At 39.4% G+C, this 19,323-nt stretch overlaps 1 protein-coding gene across 2 annotated transcripts in view; it reads right to left on the reverse strand.

The window, feature by feature from the left end:
• Window positions 1-207: 207 nt before the first annotated feature.
• BRINP3 (BMP/retinoic acid inducible neural specific 3) overlaps window positions 208-19,323 on the reverse strand; it is a 227,529-nt gene continuing 208,413 nt past the window's right edge. For both annotated transcript variants that reach the window (XM_088060433.1, XM_088060432.1), the window contains exon 8: window positions 208-1,524. In XM_088060433.1, the coding sequence (XP_087916559.1) occupies window positions 408-1,524 (1,117 nt within the window). In that variant the 3' untranslated portion in view covers window positions 208-407. The remainder of the gene's footprint in view (window positions 1,525-19,323) is intronic.

The following is a 19,323-nucleotide window of genomic DNA, read 5'->3' on the forward strand; positions in this document are numbered from 1 at the left end:
GTACCAAAGTTACTACTTTTGTGTAAGAAAAAAGAATCCCACAGCATTTCTTTGTAATAACTGTTCAGCTACAAAATTTTATTGGTCTCCTTCTATGTTCCCTCTAGAGGATGTAATGCACAAAAGCATTGCCACGGAACATATAAAATTACAAATGAAATTTATTGTAAAAAGTAGAATGTCTTCTAGACTGGTGTCAGTATTTATTTCATTCATAAACCAAAACTGCAGGTATAATATATTCATTGTCAGCAAGTTCATGTGTGTAAATTGCCATCCAACAGTATTGACTGATATAAGACAGATATTGAAAAGACAATTTAAATTTACTCTTCCAAACATAAACTGTTCCACAAAAGCACTGTAAAAACTCCTTCAAGGTTTTGTGTTGTGCTTCACATTTATGGTTAACTACATAATTTGGTTGTGTCATAATCCACTGTGTTTGGCAATTTGGCATTAAAGGCCTGCAAAGCAGATTGGATCCTCACCACTTCACTGGTAGACAGTTTGAGTCTATGACGGAGCAAGCAAGAGAAGAGGTCCAGACGACGTTGGCCAGGTGGAGAGAGTTTATTTACACGATCCCGAATCTCCAACAGCTGCAAAAGTGCTGAGTCCTGTGAGCCCTGAGTGTAGGGGTAGTCCAGCTGCAAAATCAAGTCTCGAATTGCTTCTGGGTCGAAGTGCATGCTGTAGCCAAACACTTGGATGTTGTTGATTTTCATGTAGCCCAGATTTCTTGAGGGATCAATAAATTCCAGGGGTTCATAGTAGATGCTCTCATTGCCATTTGGACCATTTGACTTTATTCGACTCCTCAAATAGATGTGCACAGTTTCAAAAAATGTCTTCCACTTGTTGCCCAGAGTCAGCGTCCAGTTATAACACTGAAGGGGTAAGTCCAGTTTAGTCCGCTCCCAGTCTGGGAAATTGTTTTCATTCACAGGCATAAACCAGCTCTCAGAGTGGCTGCCCCCAAAAGGGTTGATATAAACAGCAAGGACAGGCTCTAAGGTGCTGTTCTTAGTCAGGCAAATTTGCAGAGAGAGGCCCAGTATCATATGGACCAGGCTGGACTTGTACTTGTTGCTCTTAAGAGTCAGGAGCATCCGCTTGCGCCACGAGGGATCGAACCAGCTGTTGAGGCGCATGTCATTGCTGATGAAAATGGCGTGGACCTCGATCCTCCGGTCTGTCTTCTGCAACAAATACTTCATCTCCAGGTCCTGCAGGTCCGTCTCGAAGCCGATGTAGTGCTCGGTGGAGTCGGCCACCTCGGGCTTGCAGAGCCCCTGGCTCAGCATGTAGCCGGCGTTGCAGCTCCCGCAGCGCGTGCGGTTGTCGGGGGCGCAGCTCAGGCACGCGGGGCCGTCCCCGACCGTGCAGGGCAGGAACCCGTGGCAGGCCACCTGGTCATTGGGGCAGGTGCAGGTGTGGGTCTCTTCGGAAAAGCTCCCCAGGAGCCCGTTCTCGTTGCAGTAAAGAAACGACTGGATGCGGTTGAGCCAATAGTTGGAAGACCTGCAACGTAAAAATAACATATTTTAACAAAGAGAGGCCCGCGCGCGGCAAATACGGCTTTGTTATATTTTATCAGAAAGAGAAAAATAAAGCTAGCTTTAGTGTCAGATTAAGGCACGATAGCATCCGCTGTCAGATAGATACAGGTATAAATTGCCTCTTAGCAATGCAAAATCACAAAAGAAAGGTGTCCTTCTAAACCCACAGGCATGACAGGAGCGTTTAGTTCATGTATTTGCTTTCTCTGTGTCTCTGTCAAGGAAGCCTGACAAAGAGCCATTTTCTGTAACTGTCTTCAGATTAACATCTTGAAATCCTACGCAGTTGAGATTATTTTAGTGTGTTCTATTTGACCAAAGAAGTGCTTTGCGTGTATCTAAGTGTCTGCAACTTTACTATCCCTCTATTCTATTATGAAGATTTTAATTTTTGTTACTAGCTGGAGCGGCATTGATTTATAGACAGTGAACCAAAATTCTTTCCTAGAACAGCAATAGGTCCCTGCTCCCCACCTAAAGAGATTCTTTAGCTGACTTCCAGCACTACAGAATCTCTACAGGAAGCCATGCATGAGCATGTTGTGTTTACTTTTCATCTTTGGGGACAAAATTAAAAGATCACTTTAATGTTCTTCTTGTCATCTCATTTTGGTTTCACTAGGAGGAACAGTTAATGTCCTACATCACACTGGGAAAACATATTGAAACCAGCAGTTCAGGCTGATGAGGCACAGCCACTAGAAGAAAGACAATGGGAAGTGCAGAGCTCTATAAAAATAGCCAGAAAAGGTATCATCTTTGCATTTTTCAGCTCCTATTATTCCCAGCAGTGCATAGTTTAAAGAACTTGTTTAGTCTGCTGCAATCAGATTTATTGTTGCCACATGAATGATGATGGTTGTACAGTTTTTTACCCTTTCATTACATTGTTTTGGGGAGAAAATGCAAGACCCTCATTTACCCTTGACTGACTTTTAAGTCACATCTGAATTTGCCTCAAGGAGAAATCCATGGCAACTCGAAGTCGATTTTTTAGAAACATGAAAATAAAGTTCAGTAAAAAATTACATCATTGTAATACTCTGGTGACTTTTCAAATCTCTCTAGTTTTTCCATTTTTTAGGGCAGGAATCTTGGTTGCTCGGGGTTGGAGGTTTATGCGGCTATAGCTCTAGGTATTTTCTAGAAGCATAAGTAAATATAATAACATGCACAATGTAAACATACCTCATCATTATTCTTCTTTGTGCTTATTTGAAAGTCAGCATTAAGCAAAAACATTCTGGGTGATCTTATTCCTTTGTTTCCTGATTAAAAATCACAATGTCCATTCTGCAAGCAAGGTCAATGCCACAAAATAAAAGTTACCCCAAAACTGAGAAGACCTTGAAGCTGTCCCAGGTGGAATGGGAAGTTCCTGTGTGTCTTGTTTGTGTTTTGACAGCAGCCTGCACATCTGGAGCTGTCCCAGCCAGACCAGGAGTGTGTGACCCCAGTGCCCATTTTGGGCTGAACTCTCCTGTTTATTGCTATAACCCCATGGGCACCACAGCCACCAAAACAGAGCAGATTCTTCCCAAAGGATGGAAACCAATCTTTCAAAGACCTCTCTTTGCAGCTTCTCCCTAATCCTTTGTGCTTCTCTGTGCTTATTTAAGAATTGATACTGAGGCCCAAAAGCTGCTGGAGGTAAGATATAAAAGTCTGGTTTGTTTACTTTAACTCTTTGGTTAATGCCATTTGATTCACAATAGATTCATAAAGTTGTTACCTTGTGATTCATCACACTGTGCAGATAACTGGGCAGATTTCAAGGCTTTATTATTTGTATTTTAATCTCTAAGTGTTCTCTAGTGTTATTACTGCCAGGTTCTACCACATGACTACTGATATTGACTGGGTATTTAACTGTGACTTTTAGCATCCTCCTCCACTTCTTTTGGGAACAGAAGTCCTTGCCTTTGAAAAGTTTTGTTATATATTAGGAACACTTTTCCAGAACACATTTACAGAAAACCTCTTGTTACATAGACCAACTCTGAGCTTCGAGTTGTGATTTTGAATTCATCTCAGTAGAGGATAAACAGCTGAAGAGATTTTCTGAGTCAATCTTTGAATATCGTTTTAGTGATGTGTATTGGGTGTCCCTGGAAAGATTTTGTCAGCAGGGGGGCAAGCACAGTGGTGTCCTCTACAGAAGGAAGCTGGGGTGGGACACAGCTGGGTCCACAGAGCTTCAGCTGGTTCCAGCCAGATGTTCTGGTCTTGACTCAAATGCTTTTTTAATCTTAACTTCTTCTCCCTTCCTACTGAATGCAGTGAGTGAGAGACTGGCTGGATGAGTGGGGGCAGTGGTTAACCCATCACACAATGAGATAATTTCCAGCTTAAAGCTGATCCCTGTTGTGTTTCATGCACCCTCTCTTCCTCTTAGAACTAGTCACTAGCATGACAGTTTGTCATATTTATATATATGATGTTATCGCTTATAATTATTTAGCATTGAAACAAGTTTAAAAGTGTTCTATTAGGTTTTTTTACACGGCAGAGGTTTTGTGTGGGAACTCCTCCACAGTTGGATGGGAAAAGTATCTGGAATGCAGAGTGCACCAGGCAAAGATAAAAGTGAAAACTGTGGCATTGCTTCAGACTGGAGGGGAGAACAGAACTGGGAACACAGGGAAGGTGACTGCAAGAGGGACAACCGCTGAGGAATTTGGCACTCTTGGAAGAGGAGAATTTTATACTGTTGGAATAAGCCCACTTAAACTAGCAACATTAATTTACTGGCAAGGGTTGGTTTGGGTTACTCACTTTTCCAGCTACATGGTCTATAAAACATTGTTTTTTTCTCTTTTAAAGATGCAATCTACTGTTTCCACAATTATGAGAAGCAAAATCTTTAAAGTCACTTATTTTTTGTTCTTTTTTCTTTTTAATGAGTCTACCTTCCTCCTTTGATTTTGTTAGGGAATAGAAGCAGAAGAAGCATGAAATTACAAACTGCAGAATTAGGTAAATTTCTTTCTATAACTTAGTTATGTTGTTTGTAACTTTGTATTATCTTGCTTATTTAAACTGCTATGTCTTTGATGATTAGCAGTTGCAAAGAGGTCAACAACTTTAGAGGGAAGGAGGTTATCTCCTTATTCCAGTGAAGTTCAAAACAATAACCTTCTAATATTGTTGCCTTATTTTGATTCCTTTTAACCTGGTTTTAACCAGAGAGATTTCAAAAAGAATCTGCTTATACTTGTCTTTGATTATTTAAAAAATACAGTATATTTTAAAAAAATAACATCTACTTCCTTATTTAACTGCTTGTTTTAAAATTAGTCATTAAGGAATACTGTGACTCTTTGTAAATTTATTGCTTTCAGTGGAGTAAATTAAGTAAATTATGTGAAAGTACATAAAATGTCGGCAATACCTACTTTATTTAAACCACTCATCCATAACTGGATAAATTCACGCTGGCATGTCATTATGAAATCATTATTTTTCTCCTAGCAATTCAAGATCAGACAAATTCTGGACCCTGGAGCCAAGGGAAAGGCTTCATTGGTTGCAGATGTGTCCTGCAGGTCAGCACCTGGCTGAAGAGCTGGTGCAGTTGACGTGCCCACAGCCACTCTAAGGATGGTGGCAGCTGGGGACAGAGGGGATTCCAGAGATCAGAGGTGACATCTCAAGTGCCAGACTTGCTAACCCTGTGACAAAGGCTTCAAGCATTGTTGGCTTGGGGCTGGATTCTAATGGGGGCTGAATGGGGCTCTCTCCAGGGAGAAGGGCTTTTCAGTGTGGTTTGGAGCTGCATCATCCAGTTGGAACAAGATGATCCATAAGCTCCTTTCCAACCCAAAACATCCTGTGATCCTGTGATTCATTCTGTGCAGAAAATGGTGCACCTAGGGACCCTTCTTTGTGCCTGGACACGGATGTGTGTGGGAAACAAGCAGTTTTGGACACACTTCCAGTACTGTGACTTCCTTGATATCACAGAGATGTGGTGGATGGACAGAGGCTCCTTGGTGAAACCAGGTAGAAGGGGAACAATTGCACTCCCCCCAAAAAGAAGACTACAGAACTCAAACTTTGCTGTTGAACAAGCAATGGACTGGTCAGGATCTCCAGGGCAGGGATGAGAGGAGAGGACAGTGAGAGGGGCACTGTCAGAATCTTTACACACCAGAAGATAAGAGAAAATGGATGAAGCCTCCCTTAACCAACTGGAGAAAGCAACATGACCACAGGTGCCGTGAGTGGGGCTTGGAAGAGCTCTTCAATTATTCTTTTAACAAAAATATATTATTATTTGATTTGGAAAAGTACATATGCTGGTCTGATGAGTTAATTTTCCAAACACCAGGGTACAGAACCAGGTTCCAAACCTAATGAAGCCAGCAAGAACATTCTTAGTCACTCAGCTGAGTTTCAAGTAGAAATGGAATGCTGGGAATACCTGTGTCTTCCTCGTCATGCAAAATGATGTGGTAACTTATAATCAAAAGCTATTTCTGGTTATTCACCCCCTTGAAATCACAACTTTACTGTAGAAGTAAACTAATTTTTAGCTTAATTAAATATGATACTAGGTAAGTACAGGATACTTGTCAACTTATGTAATGGATTACACCTTCCTGGAAATTGTTTGGAATGTTTTTAAACATCTTTTGTTCATTAATATCAAGTCATTGAAATCAACCTTTCTAAACCAGCACAGAAGTACAAAAGAAGTGATAAATCTGGACAGAATTTATATGAAAACATGAATACTGATTGTCCTGCTAGTAGAAAACCTGTTTTCTCTGTAGGAAATAGATTATCAAGCTGCTGCTCTGATTTATGAACACTGAACCAGGTAACCCACCCAAATTCCTGCCTTTTAGTTGAGACCCCAAAACTGGGTCTCCATTATTCTGGGGTTTGAATCTCACCATTGAATGCAAAGAGCTCCAGCTCACACAAATCACATCTCTCATGGAAGAACAATTCCTCCCTCCTTATTAACTTGCCTGATCAAATATGTCAATGTGGAAGTACTTAAAGGTGCACAACAACATTCCAAATTTTCTCAGTTCTTAAAATTTACTTGGAATAAGATTGTTAGCTAATTGTGCTTCAATGACAGCTTCAGCTCCAGCTTCTACTCATTTCCTACTCTGCTACAGGCTCAGGCTACTGTTGCAGGATGAAGAGACTCTTGTGGTTAAATCTGCTGCCATATAAACTGCACCAGCTTTCAGCTGGGATGCTTGCAGGGGAAAGAAAGCCTGCCAGATAATTTCACTTTTACAGAAAGATGGTAAAAAATATGATAATCCTAGGGAAGTTAATGCAGCAATTAGCATCAGCCAAGTTTCTGATGAGAATCTTAACGAGAGACATAAATCATAATTCTAAAGTGCATTTAAAATATTTTGCAATTTCTTTTCTTACTATGAAAGTAACTTTACTTAGAAACAGGATTATTTTTACTAGAGCAGTTGCAAGCTTAATCCAAACCATGTGCCTATTCCTGTTCAGTACACTGTAACATTAAATGTAAGAACAAAGCACTATGGTCACCCTATAGAATAGCTGGAGCAAGCATTTAATCATGATATGACACTTTTACCTCCTTCTCTGCCTCACTAAGTGCTTAACATCTGTTGTACATCAGATGGCTCAGTAGCATATGATGAGTACTCAGTGAGGCAGCTGCTAAGTAAAAAAATGAAGACAATTTAACAAGAAGAGGAGAGGCAGTAAAATACCCATTACCTACTTTCCTCCTTTTGGAGGCCAAGTCCAGTATAAATCTGTGAGACAGCAACATCAACACCAAATGCACTTACAGACATCTCTACAGTGCCCTACTCTGGATCAGGTGGATTTACATCTTGGGAAGGACAAATCAGACTCCAAGTACTTTGTTTCTGTGCTGAGGTTCAAAACAACAACAGTAATTGCTACTTAATTTGATAATGGTCTTTAAGAGAATGTTGTTTTCTTCTAGGAATCAGGGTAAAACTACCAACTGCACAGGAGCCAGAAGAGCAGTGAGTGATCATAGAATCAGAGAACCACAGAATGTTTTGGGCTGGAAGGGACATTAAATCCAGAGCCACCCCCTGTCCTGGCCTTGGACACCTTCCACTAGCCCAGGTTGATCCAAGCCCCATCCAACCTGGCCTTGGACAATTCCAGGGATCCAGGGGCAGCCACAGCTTCTCTGGGCAATCAGTACCAGGGTTTCCCCAACCTCTCAGAGAAGAATTCCTTCCTAATATTTAATCTAGCTTGTCCTCTGGCAGTGGGAAGCCATTCTCCCTTATCCTGTCACTCCATTCCTTGTAAACAGTCTCTCTCTTTCTTTCCTGTGGGCTGCCTTCCCTAATATTTTTAGTTTATTCAGCCTCACAAAATTAGCCACCACTCAAATAAATGCCTGAAATCATTTTACTGTGGCTCATGTTACAGGTATGGCAGTGAGACTCTTGGTGACAAATCCCACTCCCAAAGACTGCAAAGAGGAGCAGTGCAGCTGTTGTGAGTTCACATCTCACAATTTTACAGCTGCTCTACCTGAGCCAGGTACTCTAAGTGTGGTCCAAAGGTCTGGGTTATGTGGACCATAATGAACACAAAGAGTAGCGTGAAGTAGGGAAGAACTATGATGCTTTTCTAAATGAATGTAAAGGAAAGAGAAACCTCTACTAAGGGATGCCTGCTAGCATACACAGAAAGGATATTAATTAGCTATGAAATTTTAATGGAAATGTTGTCCCTATATGCTAAAATTGCTTCCAGCATTTAAGTGGATGCAGCAACTAAAGAAATCTGTCTCACGGTAAGGATGCTCTAGGGTGACTGGATGAACCTGGAGCATGATTCTGGATTATGTTGCTGGGGCTATTCAGAATCTAAACTGAATCTGCCTTGAATTATGGAGGCAAAATACCTTGTTTTCCCTGTTAATCACATTTAAGGAGAGTCTTTCCAGATCCCCAAGCCCTCATGCCACCATTCTGCAGCTGTTGCCTGGGCCCCTCAGGGCTGGTACAGTATAGTTTAAAATCAATAAAACATGTCCTTCCTTTTAAATTCCAGATAGTCTTTATATTATGAGAGGAATTAAGCCCCTACATTAAGTGGTTGAAACCTTTTGCATCTCATAGAGAAAACTGTCATGGGTTTCACAATATTTCAAGCTAACCTATTTTGGCACTAAAACATAATATTTCAGAGGATATTTCTAGTTGGTCTGTTATGAATTGATTTACAAAGCTTTGTAGTTTTCACTGCATTGATGTTACACCTTTATAATTCTCATTGTAAATTTTTTCTAATATATAACATTTCTGCCACACACACTCCCAAAAGAATAATTATTTTTAAAAAAATTAAGATAATATATCCACAATTCTTTTGACACAGCCCTAGACAATCATAATGACCATTGTGGTACATTTAATTGGGAATCAAACTGCTTTGTAGCACCAAATATTTATGTATAAGAAGCCAAATCAGAGACAAGCTTTGAAAGCTTTTACTAAATAATGATCCAAAATGCAGCAGTGACAAAGGAAATACACAGAAAATTAATTAATGGAGTCAATTGTAGCATGAAAGGAATCAGAGCTGTTAGGAAAATTAAGAGTTTTCATGTGAAGGGGGCAGAAACTTGCCACACACATGCACAAAACACCACCAAAATACTACAGCCAAAAACCACCACAGCAGCCAACCAATGTGTGCTTCTTGGAGCCACTCCCCTGTTGGGTATCAGTTTACGTGTGTGCTTGTGTTTGTACACCATCTGCTAGATCTGTTAAAAAATGACCTTGGCTCCCAGATTAGCCACTAATCTTGTGAAATTTTAGATGGAATTTTCCAGATGTATCTTAAAGTATATTTTTTTTTTTTTTATTATGAAGTTATTATTAGACTTAACTAAATCCTTCTCTGACAGTCAGGTTAATAAACACCTTTAAGGCACTAGAAAAGTAACAGCCAAATCTACTGCAATGTAATCATCTTTTTTGTGTGAAGGAAAACTGTGGAACCATCATAATATTGATCAAACTGAAAGCAAACACCGCCCTGCCTTTATTTTTACAGGAAGAGGCAAGATGAGGGTATGATAATGCTGTGTACATTTCTGTACAAAATCCTGGAACAGTTTAGATTGGAAAGGACCTTTCAGATAATCCAATCCAATCATCTCCCACAGCCAGGGACACCTTCCACTATCCCATATTGATCCAAGCCTCCTCCAACCTGGCCTTGGACACTTCCAGGGATCCAGGGGCAGCCACAGCTTCTCTGGGCACCCTGTGCCAGGGCCTCCCCACCCTCACCCTAAAAGGAATTTTTCTTTATGCCCTGTCTAAATGTACTTTCTCTTATTTTAGAACCACTGCCCTTTGTCTCCTCACTAAGGCCTTCTTTAAAAGTCTCTCTGAATATTTCACGTAAGTCCAGTCTGTATTGACGCTGCCCAGTGTATTTTCTTTCTGCCACCCTTTCCCTCCCAGCTGGATTTATTAGCCCCAAAAGATGCTCACATTAATGCAGAGCAAGGGCCACTGGTGGCTCTTTGCTCTGTGTTCAGCAGACCATAATGTAGAGGTAAAAAAGAAAGCAGTGAAGGAACACTGACCTGGAAAAAGGAGAAAAAATTAAATAGGATTTTGAAATGAAAATTCCTTTCACTGAATGATTTAAGCTGGAAGTGTAAAAGTAGCTAAATCAGGGGTTTCTTTGAATTTTAATATGTATATATAGCTGGCATAAACCTAATTTCAATATTTAATCTCTAGGAGGAAGGGAGCCAGTAGCAACTACTGAGACCAACTGGATTCCCTTGTCAAGATCTCGAGGCCAAATGCACAACAATAGTCTAAGCTGATTGTGTGAACTGCACTGGCAACAATAACAAGATGTACCAGCAGCTCTAGCAGGCAGCAGAAATTCTTGAATTAATTGAAAAGTAGCCTTGACTGAAAGGTCTTTGCATGTAATGTCCCAGATCACAAAATCTATTGAAGATGGGAGCAGAATGCTGTGTGTCATAATGCTGTACTTCAGACAGGAGGAAGCAACATCCATGTTTTTTGAGTATTTTCTTCAAAACAGGAGTAAAATAGAAAGCTCAGAGAGTGGAGATAATTTCTGAGCAAAAGCCTTCCAATATTTGGTAGGATAATTACAAGGGTAATTATAATTACCCTTTACAAGCAAAAGGGTAATTGGTAGGGTTCCTAAACCATTACAGACAAAATCTCGTTGCTGACCAAAGCACCCAAAGTTTTAGTTATGGTGAGGGGTAAAAAAAAAATTTAGCACCAGAAAAAGCAGCCATCAATTCCAGAGTTTCTGGAATCAAACCTCATTATTCCAGGTAAAATCAGAGCCTCATTAACAGCCAGTAGCAGAGAGGCAAATCCATGATTACATCTGTGAAGCTTATACAAGACCATTACATCTTCCCATTTTCCTATTGATTTTGAGCCAGGACCTTTAGTCCTATTTTAGGCATCCTTATTCCCAGATGCAAATGACTGAAATAAAATAAAACAAACAAACAAACATGTAAACAAATAAATAAATGAAAATCTGTTTCTGCAAGCTTTGCGGCAGCTATAGGTGTGGAGCTAGAGAAAATCTGATTTTATTCCTGGCTGATTTCGGTGTGACGATGGCTATGGACCAGTCACTTGCTCTTTTCTTTGATAATCATCCTTATTTTTTCCCTGCTGTTTCCTATTTAGATTATAAATGTAGTTATCCCTAAAAGCTACTGTAATATAAACAGCAACAATCTGTCATTTTCTTCCATTGTGTAGAACCAGAAGGATTACAGCAAAGCAAGAATCTCCCAGACAAGAGTAATGGTCTTAATTAAAGAATACAAAATCCAGTTCTGTATTTATACCTCTCTTATCATGTTATTAAACAAAATAAACCAAAATAAGATTGCAAGATCAGTGTGCTTTTTTTCTGTAATTTTATAACTGAAAATAACTATTATTTTGAGAAAACCCTTTAAATTTTAATACAGGCACAAAACACGTTCCAGGAGAGAGATTTGGTTTCCTGCCATGGTATGTTTGAATAAATTGCAAGGACACCCTTAAACTTCTGAAGGAAAATGAAAGGCTGTCTAGAGAAGCTGAATCCTGCCATTATAAAAACAACACATATTTCACTTCACTTAATAATGTATAATACTTGTAATAAGATGTCACTCATGTAACAGTCATAGACAGGGAAAGTATTAAAATAAATGGCCAAATGTTGCATGTCTATAATATTAATTAGGAGACAGACTTGCAATAAACTTATAACAAATATCAAGTGATTGTATCTCCTAGCACATTTTTGTCTTCCTTAAGCAATCAAACCCACAGCCTGAAATGCAATATAGAAGGTGATAGAAAGAGTGAAAAAAAGAGTAGTTTTCTACATGTAAATCTGCATAATAGAAAAATTAGTATAGATAACAGAGTGAGGAGCCAAAGTCCCACCATGGAAGATATGGAATTGTGATCTGCACCACTACAGGAACTCTGAACCACACCCTGAAGCAGTGATAACTCTTATTGCAAAGAAAGACCATGTTAGTCCTGAAATTATATTTTTCTACATAAGTAATCTCCTTCTGATGAGTTCACCCCCTACTGGTATTGTATGCCTGTATATGTCACAATATTTAAGGGTGGAAAGAAAATCTTGCCATGCAGAACAGCTTCCTTGATACCTTGCAATTTTTATTTAAGGTAATATATAATTAAAAACACACACAAGCCTATCTGAAGCAACAACAAAAAGCTAACAAAATACCCAGCATGTTGGTCTGCTTTAAATTCCTCCTTAGTAAAACTAACAGGCTGCTACAGAAGGAATTAATTTAAGGACCTTGTATTTCACAAAGAATTCCTAAGTGTTCACTTCAATAACCAAAAGTGGATTGGAGCAGACAAGATTTCCTTGCAGGAGAAGAAAAAAAGGTCTGTAAGAGAATCTGTTCTTCTGACAAGTGACGTATAACATTTCAGAGCCTACAAAGGCATGTGTTTTAAGGCATATTTATCATTCTTAACAGAGCCAATCTAAGAATCTTGGATTATAATCACAGTGGGACACTAAAGGCTCTGGAGGAATTCTATCATTAACAAGGTCTCTAGTGTGGTTTATATAAATATATATATATATATATATGTACAAAACACACATTCTTCCTTAATACCCTAGGCACTCTCAGAAAGGTTTATCTGTCCCTTCCAGAAAGACCTGATGCTTCCACCTGAGGAAAACAAAAAAGCAGAGCTACAGAAATCCCCTGAAATTAAAGTCCTCCCAAACACACACTCAGGGGCTCTAAATGAACCAAGGGAAAAGGGGTCATGATGGCATTAGGGGAATGGTGACGACACTAATTCATGGAAATGAATGATGAAGAGATAAAACTGAGTTTTTTACTGAGGACAGAAAAATGGCAAAGAGCTCATTTTCTTTACCACTTTGTACAGAATTCCACACCACCTGAAGTTCAGTATCTTTGCACTTTAAACTCTTGAAGCATATGAAGGTTGGTTAAATTCTACAATTGTGAATGACATCATGAAACATGAAAAATGTAATAGTGTTAGTTTTTAAACTTTTAACTTCTGGGGTAAAAGCACTACCAAAATGTCCCCAGAAGGATTCCATCTGTTCTTGCTATTGCAAATGATATTGCACTTTCTATTGTATTTATAGTAGAAGTGACAACAAAAGCCTGAAGACATGATCCATATTGAAAAAACCAATTTGCCTCAAGAGCCTTTGCCTTGAAGAGATCCCAGTCTAAGTGCAAACCAGACAAACTAAATAGAAATAGGCTGTAGGATGTGCTCACAGGGGTTTTAGAGTGGCAGTGAGGGATGGTGAGGACTGGAGGGGAGATAACTGCAGATATCAAACTGAAATACAAGTCTGGATCTTTAGCAGTCCCTCTGTCGTGCAGAAGATTTCCTGCTGTGCACAGTGAATACCACTGAATAACAGGGAATAGCCACAAAAATAGCACTGATATCCTCAGGCAAACAGCATCCATGATTTCTCCTGTTTGTCCAACACATGGGGTTTGGAAGTGTCTTTCACGTGGATTCTAGTGGATAAGATGGCTTAGCATTTATTTTAAAGGGCAGTTTTCAGGGACAGGCAGATTTTGGTGGGATCTGGTTCAGCCTGCTGACCATGGCACTTTCATCCAATCATTGATGACTTTTCCCTCTCCCCCAGTTGCTGCCATTTGTGGTGCTTCTGATGGACAGCCAAGGTAAGAGGGTTTGTCATGGGCAGGGCTGCAGCACAAACACTCCCACCCTGGTGAGTAATTACACTGCCTCTGCCACACCATCCATCTCCAATGGCAAAAGGACTGAGGAGCCCAAATCCACACACAATCCAGTGTTTTTTCACAAGACCTTTTACAGGATTGACATCCCCAGAAAATTAGAGAAAAACTGGCTCTGCTCAAACATTTTCTTGGATTTTAAAGTTTACTCTTAAGAGCCAAACATTCCTTCTCCCAACCCCGAACTGTATGTGATACAAGGAGAGCAAATTAACATTGGCTTTCCATCTGGCAGGAGTTTTACAATCAGTGCTGTTTACTGCAATATAGTTCTGTCAAGCATTACAATTATCTGAATGCCTATTGCTCCCTTAATCTATCTAATTCACCTCACTATGGGCTTGCTCCAAAAAAAATTATGGCAGTAGTAAAAAGGACCCCTTTAACTTGAGAGCATTCCTGATCAATCACTTACATAGTCCTAATATTTTTAATACCAGCCTGTAGCTCTGTGAGAAACCACAGAAGCTCCTGCTCAGTGATGTAATTTTAAAAGTAATTTTAAGAGTTCCTGTCCTTGTAACCAGCAGTATATTGCCAGTGATCCTTATTTACTCAAATAAAACTTGACTGAATTCTTTTAATACTCTACAGCAGTTTCCACTGGCTGTCTCTAGTTTCTATGGAAACACATTTGATTATTATTTTGTCACACAGGACTGAATTGCTGCATAGACTTCCCGTCCACAAATGGGCACTTGAACTCTTGAATGAAATATCTCTACTCTCAGCTGCAGAAATAAAGGTTTGTTGGGTACTCAAAGACCATTTAGTTTCCCAGCGTGAAATGATCGTGATGGGGGAGAAAATTTGAATTGTCATGGCATAATCTTTAATGCATCCTACTAAATCCTGCAGTTTGAGGATCTCAAAAATTCCCCATCTTCTAGCTGAGGATGATATTAGGGTAAAAATAACCATTATAAAGAGGAAGAGAGGGTTGCTGTTGTCTTGCCAAGGGAATAATTGTTTTACTACTGATCTGCAATTTGATTGATTCTTCTACTCAAAATATTCTGCTGAAGTTGAGCATGGTTGTTGAGGCTGTTTCATGGACCTTTTAAATTCTGACCTCTTTAATATAGTTTATATTTTCATCTTTTATGGTTTGCACCATGAAAAAACCGAGCATGTTTTCAGGTAATGCTGCTTACATAAATCCATAAACATAAACCCATTAGATGGAGTGCAAAACAACACCTGTGGTGCCAAGGCATAATCTACCACACCCAAATCTCGGTGTTTCCCCTCCTTCAGGTAATCCTGAGGTCAAGTCCTCACATACAGGAACAAAAGGCAGGGAGCTGTAAGACTGTCTGAATTCTGCCAGGAGATCCCAGGGAGCTAATTCCTGTGGCCTTTCCTAAAGCATGAATCATGACTTGGAGTCAGTGCACTTCAGTTTAGAGACAGAACCACTGGACTTCAGGTGAAATGGACACGAAGTGAAGAGGATATGACCAAAAGTGCAAAAGCCTGCTGCAGAAACCTGGCTTTAGCATTGTGGCAGCCAAAAGAAAAATAACCTTTCTCAACTCTCACACTATTCTGCAGTAAAATTACATTTATTTTAATGTTGGAAAACATTTTCTTTCTTCCTGACTAATTTTAATTTCTGTTTGGGGAGGTTATTTGTTTTGTTTTTAAAAAAATATTATTTCTTTTCTTTCCTTTATATATGATCTCTTTGGAGTACGGAGGGGCAATATTTTCTATAAACAAACTGCTAATTATGAACACCTTGTACATAACACTGACCAGGTTTTTCTGTAAATATCACAGGGAGATTTATTACTAATACATGAAAGATGGTCTACAAACTTTTTTCTAGGCAGACTCAGCAAATATTGAGGAAAATACATCATTTACATTGTGCTGGGAATTGCCTTATTGGAGTTCCATACCCAGGGCAGTTATGGAGCAGCTCTCTTATTTGGGAGGAAGGTGGAAGCAGCATGTTGTCCCCACATCAGGTAGATGGGAAAGGATTAAACATGTCCTCTCCTCTCCTCTCCTCTCCTCTCCTCTCCTCTCCTCTCCTCTCCTCTCCTCTCCTCTCCTCTCCTCTCCTCTCCTCTCCTCTCCTCTCCTCTCCTCTCCTCTCCTCTCCTCTCCTCTCCTCTCCTCTCCTCTCCTCTCCTCTCCTCTCCTCTCCTCTCCTCTCCTCTCCTCTCCTCTCCTCTCCTCTCCTCTCCTCTCCTCCTCTCCTCTCCTCTCCTCTCCTCTCCTCTCCTCTCCTCTCCTCTCCTCTCCTCTCCTCTCCTCTCTCCTCTCCGCACCTTCCCCTTCCCCCTCCCCTTCCCCCTCCCCCTCCCCTTCCCCTTCCCCTTCCCCTTCCCCTTCCCCTTCCCCTTCCCCTTCCCCTTCCCCTTCCCCTTCCCCTTCCCCTTCCCCTTCCCCTTCCCCTTCCCCTTCCCCTTTCCAACACCCACCTTAAAACAGCAACAAAACCAAAGAGAAGAGAAATCCTGCAAAGTTTAGAAGTGCAAATATTTGGGCTGACCCCTGAAACCGGGCTATCCCTGCATTCTGTGCAGGTACCAGGATTCTCTGTTTACTTGTCTTTTCATTCTCTTACACTGGAAATGGCTCATGAATTTCCCACGCCTCAGTTCAGTTGGGAGGGACCTTCAGCCCATCCCAGTGTGTGCTGAGCCACGCTGGAGGCAGCAGTCACCTGTGTAGCACATTTTCAGAACCTCTGAGCAGCAGTGATTGAGCTGTGCTGTAGAAATAATCAGCTTCTCTCCTCAGGCTCCACTACAAGGTAAGTGATTGGTGGAGATGCTGTTTCAGACACCACTCATGATTCTCCTGGTTTGCTACTACAGGAGTGGAGTCACTGAGCAGTGAATCTAATTTAGTGCATGAGCAGCACTCATGTTCTGCATGACAATAACTTGCAAATACTTTCTTAGGCACTACATTTTCAGGCTCAGGGAGCCCTCTCCAATTAAAAACAGATTGTCCTTAATAGAATCTATAAATGTGAAGTAGAGTATCTGTTCTATTTGCTTTTGCTAGATTTTTTTTTTTCCTTTGTAACAAGTTTAACCCAACTGTTTTCAGCTTTATTGTCCTGATAAGACAGCAAATTCCATTTCCTGCCATCTGTTGCTAAATTTGCAATTTTCCACGAGATCACTAGGTATATAGTGGGGGAAATTTCTGTTTGTTACTTTGGAGAACTTACTATAGATAGGCAAAATGGTTCTCACATTTTTGACTCGCTAAACCCTACCCTGATGGGTATTTAATACAAATATTAAAGAAAAATATTATTAAGATTCTGCTCCTACATTCTCTTCTTTTTGAAGCACTTTATTGGTTTCATCTGTTTCTTCAAACTTACTGTTTATTTTCTTGGATGTGATGGCTTCTTAAGCTTGTTTTTTATTCCAATGATCTTTTGCATTTCCTATTAAAGGCTTATGTTTCTGATTTTTATGGATCCTACCTTTCAATATCTAAGAATTTGGAGAGATGAGTAGTTTTGCTATAGCACTGTTCCATTTACTCTGTACTCATGTGGAGATACATTTGCTCTTTCTGTTTACTCTTAAATCTACACATAATTGCTTGTCCAACTCATTCCTCCTTGATGTTCCTCAAAAGTTGGAAGAGATCGTATGAAAATCCATCCATGAGGAAGGATGGTGCTGAAAATTAACAGATATCTTAAAGCAAAAGGAAGAAACAGCAAATAAATGTTCATAAGTTATTTGAAACTGAGGGAATTGTAAGGAAAAATGTGGTCATATATGAACACAGAGAAGTTCTCAAGCGTTCTCGAAGGAGATACTCACTGAGGATAAACCCTCATAGCTTGGTTTCTGGTTCTGAGACAATAATCTCACTGCCATTTATTTAAGTGTTCTCATTTGGGACCCCAAAGGAACCACTCACACTTGTTTTGGGTTTATGTTGTGTGTCCCCACTTGGATTCTGAGGAGAAAAAGGCTTATTTTGCAGTATTGCCTATCAGTGCTGTCTACCATTCCTATGCTATTTCTGCCAACAAGATCTGGAAGTGTTCACATAATACCTAAAAAAATTGGAAAGGGTCAGAATTATCAAGAATATTAAGTTTTTCCATGTTTATGAAAATAGTAGAGATAATTCATAGAATGGTGAAACTGTTAATTTCAAGGTGAGCCCAAATAATCCATAGATTCACATGGGAATTCAGCAATAAGAGGCTAATTTATAAGGAAACAGGACTTGATAGTTTCATCATTTACAGAACTATGTTCTCTTTGAATATTTTTTTTGCATTTTTAATTTTTTTTAAAAAAAACCCAAAGATTCCTGAAAAAAAAACCTCCAACTATTATTTCAACATATGTTTAAAAGCATAAAGAATCAGAATATGTTTTAACTGCAGACCACAATATGTTAATATGCATTTACATGATTTGTCATTCAAAGGGTTTTGCTAAGATTGGTGTATTTGCATTATTCCCACTTGTTTAGAAGTAAAGCAATGTCATCTGTTATTATTAATTTCTTGCTGACCTGCTAAGTATTCCTTATTAAATTTATGCTTCTCCTAGTGGGATCTATCCTTTTAAGAACTTTAAGAGCACGGAAGTGGCACTGCAGTAATGTATGGAAAATAGTTCAGTGTTTAGCTTAAGTTAAGTACACCATCACTGCCTCGTAAAGGTGTGCAATACCATATGCTTACAAATAAACAGCTGAAAAAAAAGGAGACTTTCCACAGAAAATTTGGGGGGGGTTAAAATACAGTTAATATTTTCTCTTATTCATTCACTAAAAGTGACAAAATAAAAATTATTACAGGAAAGTTTGTACTGAGGCCACGTCAGCAGCTGGTCTGGTCCTTAACATGCATTCTGAAGAACACAAAGTACAGAAAAGTGAAGTTAATGAGTACTGTTCTTCTATTAAAAGTATTTTAATAGCTAAAATCTTACTCAGTAAATTTTATTTGTGTTAAGAAACTTTAGAAATTTTTTTATGATTTATGGTTAATATTCTTTGTACTGTATCTCTGACATCTGCCAGACTGAGAGCAAGATTTTCTGCAAATTAGTACAACTCCTGTTGCAGAATCAACCTGAATTATTTCATCTATGGATACAGTTAAAATTAATTAAATAAATTATTAATATCTAATTAGTGGTAAACTTACATTGTCTCACAAATAACAACAAAAAGGAATGGGGTAAACTTATGTGATAAGAAATTTCTCTTCTTGTGACTCAACTGTTCACAAGTAATAGAATCAAAGACTATGAATCAAGGAAAAAATTATTTTATATACAAAAGTATTTTAATTTGGAGAGCCACCATAAAGGAAAGCCCTGATTCTTGTGCTATGAGATCAGTGGGCATCTTCCAGCTGATGTCAACAGCCCATAAAAAAAACCTTCCTTCCTGACAGGGTTTTCA

This window comes from Pseudopodoces humilis, chromosome 10, assembly GCF_049639895.1.
Source record: "Pseudopodoces humilis isolate 2021_Gansu_Grassland_sample_001 chromosome 10, ASM4963989v1, whole genome shotgun sequence".
Taxonomy (NCBI): Eukaryota; Metazoa; Chordata; class Aves; order Passeriformes; family Paridae; genus Pseudopodoces; species Pseudopodoces humilis.